The sequence below is a fragment of the Herpailurus yagouaroundi genome, unplaced genomic scaffold (assembly GCF_014898765.1).
Source record: "Herpailurus yagouaroundi ecotype Mexico unplaced genomic scaffold, PumYag 161, whole genome shotgun sequence".
Taxonomy (NCBI): Eukaryota; Metazoa; Chordata; class Mammalia; order Carnivora; family Felidae; genus Herpailurus; species Herpailurus yagouaroundi.
The window spans coordinates 1,340,581-1,355,753 of NW_024412402.1; the positions used below are offsets into that span (position 1 = coordinate 1,340,581).

Genomic DNA, 15,173 nt, shown 5'->3' on the forward strand with positions numbered 1-15,173 from the left:
AGTATTTACTGAGCCAGTGAATTAGCCCCCTTCAGAAATAAAATATAAATTGTAATTAAATTCTCAGTTTTATTAATAAGCACAGTTTCTTGTAAAAGTAAGAAATGCCATTAAGTTCTTATCAATTCATACTTATTTTTTTTTTAATTTTTTTTTCAACGTTTTTATTTATTTTTGGGACAGAGAGAGACAGAGCATGAACGGGGGAGGGGCAGAGAGAGAGGGAGACACAGAATCGGAAACAGGCTCCAGGCTCTGAGCCATCAGCCCAGAGCCCGACGCGGGGCTCGAACCCACGGACCGCGAGATCGTGACCTGGCTGAAGTCGGACGCTTAACCGACTGTGCCACCCAGGCGCCCCTCGATTCATACTTATTAAGAACCAGTTTTGTGCCAGGTGACTGCCCACCAGAAGCTTAGAGTGTAGAGGGAGACAGACGCACGCCCAGAAGGAAGGATGCCCTTAAGCAAGTGTGCCCAGACTAAGGGGAGCTGTCTTTCTTTGTCAGACTCAGAGCACTTTTTCCGATGCTGTGTGGATAAAAAGTCCCAGAGGACCATGCTTGCTGTTGTGGACTACATGAGGAGACAAAGGAGGTAATGGAGTGAACATGGCTTTTGGGGTTTGGGGACTTAGAAGGGTCACTTGTTACTGCCGGCTGCATTGTCACGTTCGCTGAGGTGGTGCTCTTTCCAAGGTGCTGTATGTACTTTGTGTGATGCTTCTATCTTCTTGAAATAACCCATATTCAGGTGGCACTTTGGTTAAATCAGCGCCGGGAACTTCATGAAAGTTTCTTGGCTGTGCATTGTGGTCCTCAAAATGTACGGTTCCGTGGAGTAAGACTGCCAGGGAAGTGTTTGTTTCCTTGATTGTGAGAACTCGTTGTACTAGTGTCTTGTTCCTGTTACTCGTCAGGAGGTTTTTGCCCGTGAGGGCAGGAACTGCGAGCGAGAGGTCTCATTGATCTCTACTGCTCCGGAGTAGAGAATTCTGAAGAAACAATGTAGCAGGCCTGCAGCTTGGATAGGTAGGAAGTGGCGTCTTATGTGCGTGTATGCTGGTGGCGGCAGTGGTTGACGAAGGGTGGGAAGGAGAGTAGGGGAGGAGTGCAAAATCCCTAAATGCCTTTACGTTTTCAAATGAATTCCTCTTTGTCCCCCGCATACCATCCCGCACCGCTCTTAGAAATGTTAGGGTTTCAGTATGTTTCCAATTAGAAAGTTACCGATACGCTGTATTGTCGCGTAGAGATCCTTTCCTGAGAAAGCCCATAAAAAGCTGTAGCTGTAGCCAGAAGCACGTTATTTCTTGGGGCTGGGAGTCCGTTTCACCTCTGAATTGTTCAGTGCAGATTCGTCATCAAGGTAGAGTGGTGTTGACATTCCAGTCCTTGGAAAAGATAAACATTCTTCACATTTAGTTTTCATTCTGAATAAGCTGTACGGAAGATTCCTTGAGAGAATATGAACAGAACAAAGGAATGTAAAGGACCTCAGTTTATGTCCGATTCTGGTGCTTAGAAGCTTTGTGATCTCTGAACTTCAGGTTCCTCAGCCACAGGGTTTTTTTGTTGTTTGGTGTTTTTGTTTTTTATTTTAGAGAGAGAGAGCACATGCAAGTGGGGGAGGGGCACAGGTGGGGAGAGAGAGGGCAAGTGGGAGCAGGGGAGGGGCGGAGACTGAGGGAGAGAGAAAATCCCAAGCAGGCTCCCCACTCAGCCGACTGAGCCACCCAGGCGCCCCTCCGTAGCTACAGTTAAGCGTCAGTTCTGTGATAGGCACTGTATTCATCAGCCTGATACGTGTTATTTAATCATTGCAAATTCCGTGGAAGATGGCTATTGTTCCCCGGTTTTACAAATGAGAAAATTAAACCTTCAGAATCGAAGTTGTTGAAGGTGATATATCTTGTAGTGGGTGGTCCAACTGGACTTGAACCAGGCCATATGCTGGTCTAAAACCAGTGTTATTACCCACTACCTTGTCGCATTTCATTTATAATGCTGGTTTTAAAAGAGATAGATGATTGCTTCTGATTGTGACCCACTGTTACTCCCAGAAGGTTTCTAAGTAACTTAGGCGAAAAAACAAAGAGAAAACGGACTGCATTAGGAAAAACATGTACTTGTGTTTTGAAGAAACAGTATTTCCATTAAATTGGCCACTTTTTAAAAAAGATTTCTGTAGGTGTTATTGGGTATTCTGTGCAGCCTACCCTTAGCCTGAGTCCATAGACCCCTTGATGGAGGGTAGGTGTGAACCCCAAATTTGTATGAGCTCTGATGATCCATAGCTTTCCTCAGATTCCATACGAGGTTTGTGATCCGAAAGGGGTCAGATAGGGCTCTTCAGCCGTAGTATGTTAACATGTTTACAGCTGTATGTTGGGGACATGCGGTTTTTGGCTATTTGCATCTAATTTTGTTTTTAACGCTTGCTACCGTTGTGTTCTATATCAGCATACTCTTATTTTGATATTGAAGTTAAAGAAATGGACATGACTTGATGTTAAGTTTTTCCTTAGACCTTCCTTAGGAACCGTTTTTGATGATGCTTTCTGGCTGGAGTTGAATTACCTGGAGGTTGCTAAGGTGGCTCAGTCTTGTGCTGCTCACTTTACAGCATTGCTCTATGCGGAAATTTATGCAGATAAGAAAAGCACAGATGACCAGGAGAAAAGGTAATGGAATTTAGACACTTGGCTTTTAAAATCAGTGTTGACATTGTTTCAGTAAAGGTATGTATTTTATTTTGCTCCCTTTCCCCCATTTAAAAGACATTTTAGATAGAAGTTTTCTATTAAAGTGAAATAATATTTTAAAAGATATAAATAATTCTGCTCTGAAATAAAACAGATGTTTATTCCTTAAGAATTGTATAAATTCTACATAGCAAACTCCTTATTCATCTCTCTGTTCCCCATAGCGGTAGCATTGGGAATTTAATAGAAGTGATCAATAAATGGTTTTCAGATGATTGAGTGATTGCTTGATTTTAGTGAAATTACTTTTACCACTAATCCCCCAGCTTGTTCAAGGTCCATTTTCCTTGTTTATTATAAAGTAATGTACTGATTTCTTTCTGTGACTCAATTACTTTCATTACTTTGCTATCTACCTGTATTTCTACCAACTTAATTAACTTGTCCTCTGAGTTAGAATTCTGATAGGAGTTGAATAGGTGTTGTCCTAGATCTTAGTGAAAAACAAGAAAGCAAGGAGGTTAAAGAGTAGAGAATGCACACTGTATTATCCCAGCTGCACTCGTGAGATCTTACTCATTTGAAGTAGCCTAGTGTTTATTTTTCTTCTTAGCCTCATTTTCCCACCACAGAATCACTCCTATTACAGAATTGCAGTGGCAAAGATATAATATGTTGCTATATTTCTCATGCTTGCTACTTAACGATTTCTACCTTGGACTGTCCTTAAGCTGGAAACAGTGTGGTTTTTAGACTGTGGAAAACCAGTAGCCAGAATTCAGATCCTCGTCCAAACATAAATGAGTTACTTGGACTGATTTCTTAAGTCTCTGGTTTGGTATTTAATTTCTCCTTTTCAAATGAAAACAAAAATCTATGATATGTAGATACTATGTATAATATGTAATTGGTTCATCATCACTGTAGACTGTATGAAGACAGTTATGTTCGTTAAATATGTTATGAGTAAGAAATGGATCATTGCCCATTCTTAGAGACTTAACATTTGAATCAGGGTCTACATACTTGGCAGTAGTAATTATGATCTGAATGTGTTTCAGTATCTGGTTTCGTTGTGTATTTCTTTCTAATTAGTATTTCTTCTAATTAGTATTTCTTTCTAATCGGGAGTGAATACACTTGTCTAGTAGTATAATGTTTATTTTTGAGAGACAGAGCATGAGTGGGGGAGGGGCTGAGAGGGAGAGGGAGACACAGAATCCGAAGCAGGCTCCGGGCTCTGAGCCGTCAGCACACAGCCTGACGTGGGGCTCCAACTCAACAACTGCGAAATCATGACCTGAGCCGAAGTCGGACGCTTAACAGACTGAGCCACCCAGGCACCACTCGTCTATGAGTGTAAATAAAATCACCTTAATTTGTAGATAGGTGATTGGATAGAATTTGGCAAACTTTTGCAGAATTGTTTAACAAGCAGGAGGCCCGGATTTTGATTTGGTTAACTTTAGGAACAAGTCCTTGACAGAGAAGGCTTGCAATTTGCTTTTACAGTTTGGTTTTGATTTTTGATTTTTTCCCCAAGTGCCTGATGGGACGGGAAGGGCAGACAGAGGGATGAGCTTGACGGAGGGTAGGGAACGCTGGTTTTCTTCAGTGACTCAGTCAGGTACCATAAAGTTTTGTTAACTTGCTCCTGAGAACATACGAGATTTCAAAGCTAGTGTCCATAATTTTTCAGAAAGAAGTGTAAAACTCCCTCAGATAGATTTAGGCCAAAGGTGTTCATTCGCAACCTCGGTTATGTGAGTGTCACTGGTACTTGAGGCAGCGTCTGCCAGGTCCTGGCGGCTCTGTTTTTCCTGGATTAATTACAGCCTTAGACGGACAAAGTTACAGCCTCTAGTACCGTCTCCCCTGCTCTCCAAATTTCTCCTCTGAAAACTGTCTTCTGCATGACCTGCCAGTAAGGAAAATAGATGTAGTAGCTACACATAAATTGGATGTCGTCGCTACTCTTCTGTCAGGCAGCAGTCTCCTGTGTCCCATCCCTCTGTCTTCCCTCCGGGAGGTGAACATGAGCTCGTGTTTTGTGTTCATTCTTACAGGTGCTGTTTCTATCCTAGGAGCATGAATACATAAATATAGTTTAGTCTTCCTCATTTTTGAGCTTCACGACAAATTACGTGTGTGCTTTTCTAGAACTTGTTTCTCCGTTCGGTGTCTTTGTAAGATTTATCTATGTCGTGTGTTGCTGTGGTCAGTACTTTGTCACTGCCACTGCGTGTCCCAGCGGGGGGCAGTGCACCACGATTCGTTTCCTCCTTCCCCGGTTCAGGATCTGTGTCTAAGGGGAAAACTACTGGGCTGCAGGGGATACAGAAGTTCAGCCTTGCCAAGATAGTGCCAGATTGTTTCTGAAAGTGGTCACAGCCATTTGCATACTTGTCAGAAGTGGAGTTGTGGGAGTGGATCCGTAGAAAGCCTTACGTTTGAAGGAGGGAGCCAAACAGGAATCAATTGATAAGTAATAACAGAGGCACTCCCACTTAGGTTACTATTGATTTTATACATGGGATAATTATTGTCACCAACTTTATAGCTGACACGACTTGGGAGTTGAAATTATCTGATGGGACTGAATATGCTGTATGTACGTGCAGGGCTGAAAGCTGAGGCCTTGGGGTACCCAGATCTGTGCCTCCATCCTGTCACTTAGTGGTTTTATAACCTTGGGTGGGTGGATCCCCCCCATGCCCCTCTTTGTGAACACTTAGTATTATCATACTTCCTAATTTTTACCGATTTATCGCTTGTTATGTGGTGTCTCGGTGTGGTCTTGTGTGCCCGTGATTATTAATGAGGTTGAACTTCGGGTAAAACCCCTGACAAAACATTAGAAGTTGGAGAGCATTTATTTTTAAACAGGCCTGGCCCTATAAATAAGCACACTTTGACATACGGCCTTCCTGTCTATGAGATTGTCATTAATATTTGATAATCATGAGAAGAATTAATATTCACAATTTTTTTCCATTCTAGGTGTGAGTCGTATTACATTTTAAAGTATAAATGGTTCATTATGTTTTATCTGTGACCTTGGTTAGTTTTTCTCATTCAAGGCTATAGTGTGTGTGTGTTAGTAAGCTTCACAATAGTATATTTTCATTAAAAGATGTGCTCTTGTGACAAACAGAAGCCTTATGTTTGAAGAAGCAAGCCAAAATACAACGATTTCTAGTTTGAGTGAAAAAAGTAAAGAAGAAACTGGAATAAGTTTACAGGTAAATATTACAGAGACCTTATTATTTGTGATACTATTTATTTTGTATTATTATTTTATTATAGAGATGCTAGAGATGTCATTTGATTTTCAGACTGACGTTACTGTTTGGGCTGAGTGTCCTGTACGTAAGCTCACGGTCTGAACGTTAGGCCTTGGGGTGGACAGAGTTGAGTTCTAATCCTGACTCTGCCACTTGTAGAATCTTGTGCAGATTACTCCCCCTTTCCAACCTTGAGTTCCTTCATCTGACACTTGGAAGTAAAACCAGCTATCTCATACAGCACATTTATACCACAGATTTTTCTGCCACAGTAGCCTGTCTTTTTTCTTTATAGAATTTAACATTTATAATCATATATTCATTTGTTTACTTGTTTACTGTATGTCACATCGCAGGGCCGATTCCTTCTATAAATTTTTTTTTAACGTTTATGTATTTAGAGAAAGAGAGAGAATCCCAAACAGGCTCCACACTGTCAGCACAGAGCCCAACATAGGGCTCGATCCCATGAACTATGAGGTCGTGACCTCAGCTGAAACAAAGAGTTGGACACTTAACCGACTGAGCCCCCCAGGAACCCCTTCTATAAATCTCTTCATGTCTACTCCTAAGTTGGCCATTCTCACTGAATTTCTTTGGTCGGCTCAGTCCTCTGAAATGACCGTTTCTACCTCTCCACTTTGTCTCTTCCCTTTTGCTTGTAGCTTGCCTCCTGCTTCTCGAAGAAAACCGGGGAGGTAGAGACGAAGTCCCAGCACATCTCCCCATCAAACACGAAATCCCCCTGCATCGCTCAGTGTAACCTTTCCTGTTGTTAAAGTGGAGAAACACTTTCTCCTTCTAGTCAACACAGTCCTTCCCGTGCTTCGTTGTTTATGAGTTCTTTCTCAGAACAGTTACTCTTCTCTGTGCTCTGCTCCCTCTGGAGGTGTCCAGACGTTGTCACACTTCTGTTCAAGTCATTCCCCTGCACGGGTGCGTGGCTGGCTCAGTTGGTAGAGCTGTGACTGTTGATCTCAGGGTCGTGGGATCAGGCCCCACTTTGGGCATGGAGCCTACTTAAAAATAAAGTCATTTCCGGGGTGCCTGGTTGGCTCTATTGGTTAAGTGTCCGACTTTGGCTCAGGTCATGATCTCGCAGTCTGTGGGTTCGAGCCCTGCGTCGGGTTCTCTGCTGACAGCTCAAAGCCTGGAGCCTGCTTTGGATTCTGTGTCTCCCTGTCTGCCCCTGCCCAGCTCACTCTCTGTCTCTCTCTGTCTCTGTCTGTCTCTCTCTCTCTCTCTCTCAAAAATAAATAAATATTAAAAAAAATAAAAATAAGTCATTTCTCTCTTCTGTCACCCTTTCTGGCCTCCTTTTCCTTAACAGCTGGACTTGTGAAAGACTAGCCTCCTCCCAGAAGCAGCACTTGCTCGTGGGCCCTGTGAACTTTGTGTTACTAGCATGGGGGTCGCCTTCCTTTCAGCATCTTCTCTGATGTTTCACTAACCCTTAGCGCCATTAGCCTCCCCTGGCGTCTTGTATGTTCTCTGCTGTTGGTCCCATTCTCCTTTCTCTTTTCCATTTGTGCTTTTCTATAGTTTTACCCTCTTTTGCTGAGTTTTTGCAGTATTTTCTGTGCTAGGCTGGCTACTGCGCTAAGCTGGGTACTGAGCATTCCAGCACCAAGGGCTCAATTTCACGTTCATGAATAGAAACCGTTTCATTAGAATTCGAACTGCAGGGGCGCCTGGGAGGCTCAGTCGGTTGAGTGTCCGACTTCAGCTCAGGTCATGTTCTTACAGTTCGTGGGTCTGAGCCCCGCGCTGGGCTCTGTGTTGATGGCTCAGAGCCTGGAGCCTGCTTTGGATTCTGTCTCCCCCTCTCTCTCTGCCCCTCCCCAACTCACACTTGTGCTATCAAGAATAAATAAACATTAACAAAAAAAAAAAAAAAGAATCAGAATTACAGACTTAGCCAGTATCCATGAAGTTGTATTTAGTAAATATTTCCCAGAGCAAGCACCATTAAGCAGTAAAATTGCTTGATTGGTTTTCTGTGCAGACGTTTCTAGCTTTTCCAGTCTTCTGTTGTCTTTCTGTTTTCATTTTTATTTTACTGAGATGGTTTTAAACAGAACCCATCCTGTGTACATTTTACAACAAAGATTGGAGTCATCAGGCTGCTTCTTTATCCTTACTTTGTTTTACCAATTGTAACATAATTCAGTTTTGAGTTTTCTTTGAAAGAAAAGTTCATGACCTTTATTTTTACTACATTCAGTTTCCTAGAGTCAGACTTTGCAGATGTCATTTTCCTGTGTCCATTTTTAGCTGTTGATAGGATTCTTTTTGTTTTAATGATTACTTATGCATGTGTTTGAAAGCCTGATAAACTGAGGTTGATTTCTTATTTAATGCATGAAATTGTGAGCACTTCTTTTCAGGGAGTCATTCTGTTGTCTGGGATCAGTTTGTTGTGTTGCCGATTCACATCTTTGGTATACATTTCCATATCACTATCTTTTACGTTTATGACAATAATGTGTAGTTGGGAGACATGTTGGTAATGATATAATTTCCAATTTGTTGAATTCATAAAGTGGTATTTTTCCCATCTCCAATTTTCGTTGCTGCTCTGTTTTTAGGATCTGCTCTTAGAAATCTATAGAAGTATCGGAGAGCCAGATAGCCTGTATGGCTGTGGTGGGGGGAAGATGCTCCAGCCCCTTACCAGGTAAAACCCGTGCTTCTGGATGGCGGGATGGTAATTCTGTCTGTGAAGGAGCCACACGCAGGTAGAACTCACAGGTACCTTGGGAATCTGTAATTACAGGCTGCGAACGTACGAGCATGAAGCCATGTGGGGGAAAGCCCTGGTGACATATGACCTTGAGACGGCAATCTCCTCATCCACCCGCCAGGGAGGAATCATCCAGGTGAGTTCTCTTCTGCTCTGGTGAAGTCCCGTGTCGCGTGAGGGGATTTCAGTACATGGGTGGCGTCTTCAGCCGGCCACGTAAACTCTGGACACGGGCATTGGGGTCAAAACCCAGAGGGTCACTGACCTGAAAGGTGGTGTGGGTTTGTTGATCACAGTCTCGTTAGCCAGCAGAAGACATTTCTCGCCAGCACGCAGTGTGGCAGGTCATGGATTACATCCTTTCCGTGGAAAGCCTCACGTAAACTCTTGCTCGTAGTCTGTATGTCAGGTGGTCCGGAGGCTGTCATCTGTGCTGCTGGCTGGCGCCCCTCAGCCGGGCTTCAGTCTCTGTCTTTATGTTTCGGGGAGAGCAAACGAAATGGTACTTGGGGACGTTCAGTGATGGTGTTGTGAAAGTTACTTCTCATGTTTTGTTGTTTTTTAATGTTTATTTTTGAGAGAGAGAGAGAGAGAGAGTGAGCAAGCATGGGAGGGGGCAGAGAGAGAGGGAGACAGAGGATCTGAAGCAGGCTCCTGAGGGTGGAGAGTTCAGTGCGGGGCTTGAACTCACAAGCCATGAGATCATGACCTGAGCTGAAGCTGGTTGCTGAACCGACTGAGCCCCCCAGGCGCCCCTACTTTTCATGTTTGGCCATTATTTTTTCGCTAGTTTTATTATCTTTGACTACTTTTTTTTTTTTTTTTTAACTCCTGCTTAGGCCCTGCAGAATTTGGGACTCTGCCATATCCTTTCCGTCTATTTAAAAGGATTAGACCTTGGAAATAAAGAGTGGTGTGCAGAGCTGCAGGAGCTCTGTTACCAAGCAGCGTGGAGGAATATGCAGTGGGACCACTGTGTTTCTGCCAAGTAAGAGCTTGGACATTTTCTTCTGGTTGTAACTGATGAGCTGTTTTTATTCTTTTTTAAGTTTATATATTTATTTTGAGTGAGAGAAAGGGAAAGAGAGAGCGTGCATAAGCAGGGGAGGGGCAGAGAGACAAGGAAAGGGAGAGAGAATCCTAAGCAGGCTTCGTGCTGACAGTACAGAGCCTGACGCAGGGCTCGAACTCATGAACCGTGAGACTGTGACCTGACTCAAAATCAGGAGTCAGATGCTTAACGGACTGAGCCACCCAGGCACCCCTATAATGAACTGTTTTTAAACTTACTCTGTGAGCATAACAAGAGTTGGGGGGTTTCTCATGTTTTGTACATGCTGCAGGCTATAGAGATGCCCGAGTGGCTTAAACATGACAGCAGTAAGCAGTTCACATACCTGGGTTGAGTTACACCCTCTAATTCCATCAGGGCATCCCCCCCCGCTCCCACCCCCACCCCCCCGCCTGCTGCCAGACATACTTGAAAATAGAAATGTAAAATGTTTTTTCTCCTGAGAATCTTCTCATTGATTGTTTATGAACCCAAAGAGAAGTATAGCCTTTCCGCTTCCCAGTCCCCCCCGCGGTCAGGTAGCACCATCGCGGCTGGACAGCACTCCTAAGACTGCTTATCTTTAGCGATGGGATGTTTTCTTTCATGAAAAAATACTGCTAATCCAGGAACATGGGAAGATACCGTTTGTAGCCCTGTATGTAACATCACCATTTGCTCCGAATGGAAAGCCAAACACCTGATCTTAGAAAAGATTTCTCATTCATGTAAAAAGTCTTTTGATAACATAGGCACCAAAAAACGAAACCATATTAATTGTATGTTTAATTGCCTTCACAGAAAAAAATTTCATCAATTGGAGTGTCTTTCAGATTTCAGACTGTTAGATTGCTGTGTGATTAGAGAGATACGCTTTCATATTTTTATAGCATTTACTCTTGCTTCCTCTCTAAGTCACCGTATACTGTTCCCGCTGCCTGCTGTATTTCAGGCACGTAGGCTTTCTCTGTGTTCTTCCTGCACACCAGGCTGTTGGTACATAAAGGCCTTGAATGTATCTGCTGCCTGTTGCCCTGTTGCCCCGGGTGTGGCTTCTCGTCATGCAGATTCTAGTTGGACAGTGTCATGTCTCAGACATTCCCTGACCACCCATCTCAGTTGCTACCCTGTCCTTCTCTTTTGTTACCGTTTTAATTCTCTGCACGTTCCTTGTCAGCGTCTGGCGTATTTATTGTCCATCTTCTCCGAACCACAACATGAACTCCATGGGAATGGCGACCTTATCTGACCTGTCCAGTCATGGACCCCCTTCCCCCGCTCTGCCCCGGCTTTGGAGCCTGGTGCCCCCTGGCACATAGTCGGTGTTCGCTGAATAAGTGAGAATTAGAACCAGGCAAAAGATCTGAGAAATACCCTTTTTTCTGCTTGAATAATTTAAATGATCCACAAGATTCTTTGTATTTCTTGCCAGAATTTCTAGAAATGCATTGTTTGAAATGGAGACTCCTTAATTTTAGTTGTCAAATTTTGTTTTTTTGGTGCAATTATATTGTATATACATGTACATTTTAAGACTTTTTGTTTTTAAATATACTTTTTTCTCTTATGTTTTAATTATCTCAGTAAAGGAATGGAGGGAACCAGTTACCATGAATCCGTGTACAATGCTCTACAGTCTCTGAGAGATAGAGAATTCTCCACATTTTATGAAAGTCTCAAATATGCCAGGTATTGTAAAAAGAGTTACTGTATTTTAACATTTAGTGTCCTGGCTGCTTTTCTGAAAACTTGATGAGTAATTTCAGCATGCGGATTTGCACTACTGAAGGGTAAGGACTTGGTGGCTTTGGTCAGGTTGTGTCTTCGTCATTCCCACCCTCTTGTCAGGCAGCACCTTCGCTGTGGAATAAATCATGCCAGTCAGTGTTGGGATTCAAACAGTGCAGAAGGGGGAGGCGAAATCCTGTGAGTGACAATTTTGTAGCTTATGTACATCTGAGAAGTAAGTGCTCAGATGAGTTTTATCTTCTGCAGGAATGTTTTTAATAGGAACTGTGGGTGTTTTCTGTCTCTTGGAAGGGCATTCTCTGTGTTTCAGCGGTTTTATATGAGAGAATTCTCTATTCGTATTTGTCAGGTATATATATGTGTGTGTGTGTGTGTGTACACACACACACTATAATAGTACCTTTTTATTTTTTGTTTTAGATGGAGGAGCTTGCTCATGTTAGGTGCTTACATAAATTGTTACATTCTTTTTTTCTGATAAGATCTTTTTACTTGTTCATGTGGTTCACATCTGTTCTTTCCTTAAAAAAAAAAAAATTCCCTTTGGGACCAGGTCAGCTCTTTATGTAGAGCCCTCGAGAACGAGATTCCCACCTCTCTGTCCTGTTCCTGGGCCTCTGTGTCTCAAGAGTTGTAACCTCGCCTCCATTGGTAGTTGTATGGCATTTACCTCTTAGCACTGGTGTTCTTTTTGTTAAGTGCTGACTGTGGTTAGTACTTACCAATACTTAGGCTTGTTATGAGGCGCAATGAGATAATACACCAGAAGGTACTTAACTATAACAGGTTAAACACAGGTAACATACTATTTATTTAACAGTAGTTAGTGACCTCTTAAATCCTGTATTTGGTTACAAAAATATTTGCTGCTATTTTGGTGCTTATTATGTGCTGGCCATTTTGTTAGGCTCTTTCTCTGTGTATTCTCTAATGTTCAGAAGAATTCTGAAAGCGAAGAAACCTAGGTGCAGGGGAGTGCAGGTTAGACAGCCTGTGGCTTAGGGCCGGGTTGCAGTACAGGTCCATGCGAGGATGGTGTTTCTGCCGCAGGATGCTGGGGCCTCCACAGCATTAGGTCAACAGCAGAGCCAGCAAAGCAACTCTGTAGCCGCAGATTTGAACTTTGATCTTTCTGCAAGCCTCTTCGTGTCCCAAGTGTCTTGTCTTTTGCCCCCAGGGTGAGAGAAGTGGAGGAGCTGTGTAGGGGCAGCCTCGAGTCCGTGTACTCGCTCTACCCCACCCTCAGCAGGCTGCAGGCCATTGGAGAGCTCGAAAACATCGGGGAGCTTTTCTCCAGGTATGTGGTTCCTACGTTGCTGTACCTCTCCCCCGAGGGCAGGTCTGTGTGCAGTGAGCCCTGACCAGAGAACTAAGACAGAGGGTGAGCCTTGACCGGAGGACTGAGACAGGAGGTGAGCGCTGACCAGGGAACTGAGACGGGAGGTGAGCGCTGACCGCTGAAACGTTTTCAAAAATATTTATTGTAAAAATTCCAGTTTTTAAAATTTAGCATCATTGTACTGATTCACAGCTTTCCCCCTTCCTACCCCAGATAAAATTGCTTTTCCACGGTTTTTTTTCGCTATAGCACGTGATCGGCCATTCTGTCTTCAGCACTGTGTTGGCATTGGTGTTGTTTTAGGTCTATGCTGCCATGCTGTACTAGAAGCATAATTTTTTTTTTTTAGTGAATATAATTTATTGTCAAATTGGCTTACATACAGCACCCAGTGCTCATCCCAATAAGTGCCCTCCTCAGTGCCCATCACCCATTTTCCTTCTCCCCTACCCCCCCATCCACCCTTAGTTTCTTCTCTGTATTTAGTAGTCTCTTGTGGTTTGCCTCCCTCCCTCTCTGTTTGTACCTATTTTATATTTTCCCCTTCCCTTCCCCCATGGTCTGTTCAGTTTCTCAAGATCCCCATATGAGTGAAAACATGATAATCTATCCTTCTCTGACTGATGTATTTCACTCAGCATAATACCTTCCAGTTCCATCCACGTTGCTGCAAATGGCATGATTTCATTCTTTCTTATTGCCAAGTAGTATTCCTTGTATATATAAACCGCATCTTCTTTATCCATTCCTCAGTTGATGGACATTTAGGCTCTTTCTGTAGTTTGGCTATTGTTGAAAGTGCTGCTATAAACATTGGGGTACAAGTGCCCCTTGCATCAGCACTCCTGTATCCCTGGGGTAAATTCCCAGCAGTGCTACTGCGGGTCATAGGGTAGATCTATTTTTAATTTTTTCCGGAACCTCCACGCTGTTTTCCAGAGTGGCTGCACCAGTTTGCATTCCCATCAACAGTGCAAGAGGGTTCCCGTTTCTCCACATCCTTGCCAGAATCTATAGTCTCTTGACTTGTTCATTTTAGCCACCCTGACTGGTGTGAGGTAGTATCTCAGTGTGGCTTTGATTTATATTTCCCTGAAGATGAATGACGTTGAGCATTGTTTCATGTGTCCGTTGGCCATGTGGATGTCTTCATTGGAAAAGTGTCTATTCTGGTCTTCTGCCCATTTCTTCACTGGATTATTTGTTTTTCGGGTGTGGAGTTTGGTGACTTCTTTATAGATTTTGGATACTAGCCATTTATCCAATATGTCATTTGCAGATAACTTTTCCCATTCTGTTGGTTGCCTTTTAGTTTTGTTGATTGTTTCCTTTCTAGTGCAGAAGCTTTTTATCTTGGTGAGGTCCCGATAGTTCATTTTTGCTTTTAATCTCCTTGCCTTTGGAGGTGTCAAGTAAGTAAGAAATTGCTCCTGCTTAGGTCAAAGAGGTTGTTGCCTGCTTTCTCCTCTAGGGTTTTGATGGTTTCCTATCTCCCATTCAGGTCCTTCATCCATTTTATTTTCGTGTATGGTATAAGAAAGTGGTCTAGTTTCATTCTTCTGCATGTTGCTGTCCAGTTCTCCCAGCACCATTTGCTGAAGAGCCTGTCTTTTTTCCATTGGATACTCTTTCCTGCTTTGCCAAAGATTTGTTGGGCATACGTTTATGGGTCCAGTTCTGGGTTCTCTATTCTATTCCACTGGTCTATGTGTTTGTTTTTGTGCCAATAGCATACTGTCTTGATGATGGCAGCTTTGTAGTAGAGACTAAAGTCTGGGATTGTGATGCCTCCTGCTTTGGTTTTTTTTTTCAGTATTACTTTGGCTATTTGGGGTCTTTTGTGGCTCCATACAAATGTTAGGATTGTTTGTTCTAGCTTTGAGAAGAATGCTGGTGCAATTTTGATTCGGATTACATTGAATGTGTAGATTGCTTTGGGTGGTATTGACATTTTAACAAGATTTATTCTTCCAATCCAGGAGCATGGAATATTTTTCCATTTCTTTGTGTCTTCTTCAATTTCCTTCATCAGCTTTCTACAGTTTTCAGCATACAGGTCTTTTACATCTTTGGTTAGATTTATTCCTAGGTATTTTATGGTTTTTGGTGCAATTGTAAATGGGATCCATTTCTTTATTTCTCTTTCTGTTCCTTCCTTATTGGTGTATAAAAATGCAACCAATTTCTGTACATTGATTTTGTACCCTGTAACTTTGCTGAATTCATGTATTAGTTCTAGGAGTCTTTTGGTGGACTCTTTCGGGTTTTCCCTGTAGAGTATCATGTCATCTGCAAAAAAAAGT

At 42.8% G+C, this 15,173-nt stretch overlaps 1 protein-coding gene across 8 annotated transcripts in view; it reads left to right on the forward strand.

Annotated features, from left to right (window-relative positions):
- The window catches only part of ATM (ATM serine/threonine kinase), a 133,157-nt gene that overhangs the window by 84,711 nt on the left and 33,273 nt on the right, over positions 1 to 15,173 (forward strand). For 7 of the 8 annotated variants that reach the window (XM_040482893.1, XM_040482892.1, XM_040482891.1 and 4 more), the window contains exons 41-48: positions 510 to 597; positions 2,528 to 2,683; positions 5,838 to 5,946; positions 8,577 to 8,665; positions 8,765 to 8,867; positions 9,571 to 9,719; positions 11,367 to 11,471; positions 12,709 to 12,828. In XM_040482893.1, coding sequence (XP_040338827.1) covers positions 510 to 597; positions 2,528 to 2,683; positions 5,838 to 5,946; positions 8,577 to 8,665; positions 8,765 to 8,867; positions 9,571 to 9,719; positions 11,367 to 11,471; positions 12,709 to 12,828 — 919 coding nt within the window. The remainder of the gene's footprint in view (positions 1 to 509; positions 598 to 2,527; positions 2,684 to 5,837; positions 5,947 to 8,576; positions 8,666 to 8,764; positions 8,868 to 9,570; positions 9,720 to 11,366; positions 11,472 to 12,708; positions 12,829 to 15,173) is intronic. The other variant, XM_040482890.1, reaches the window with a different exon arrangement.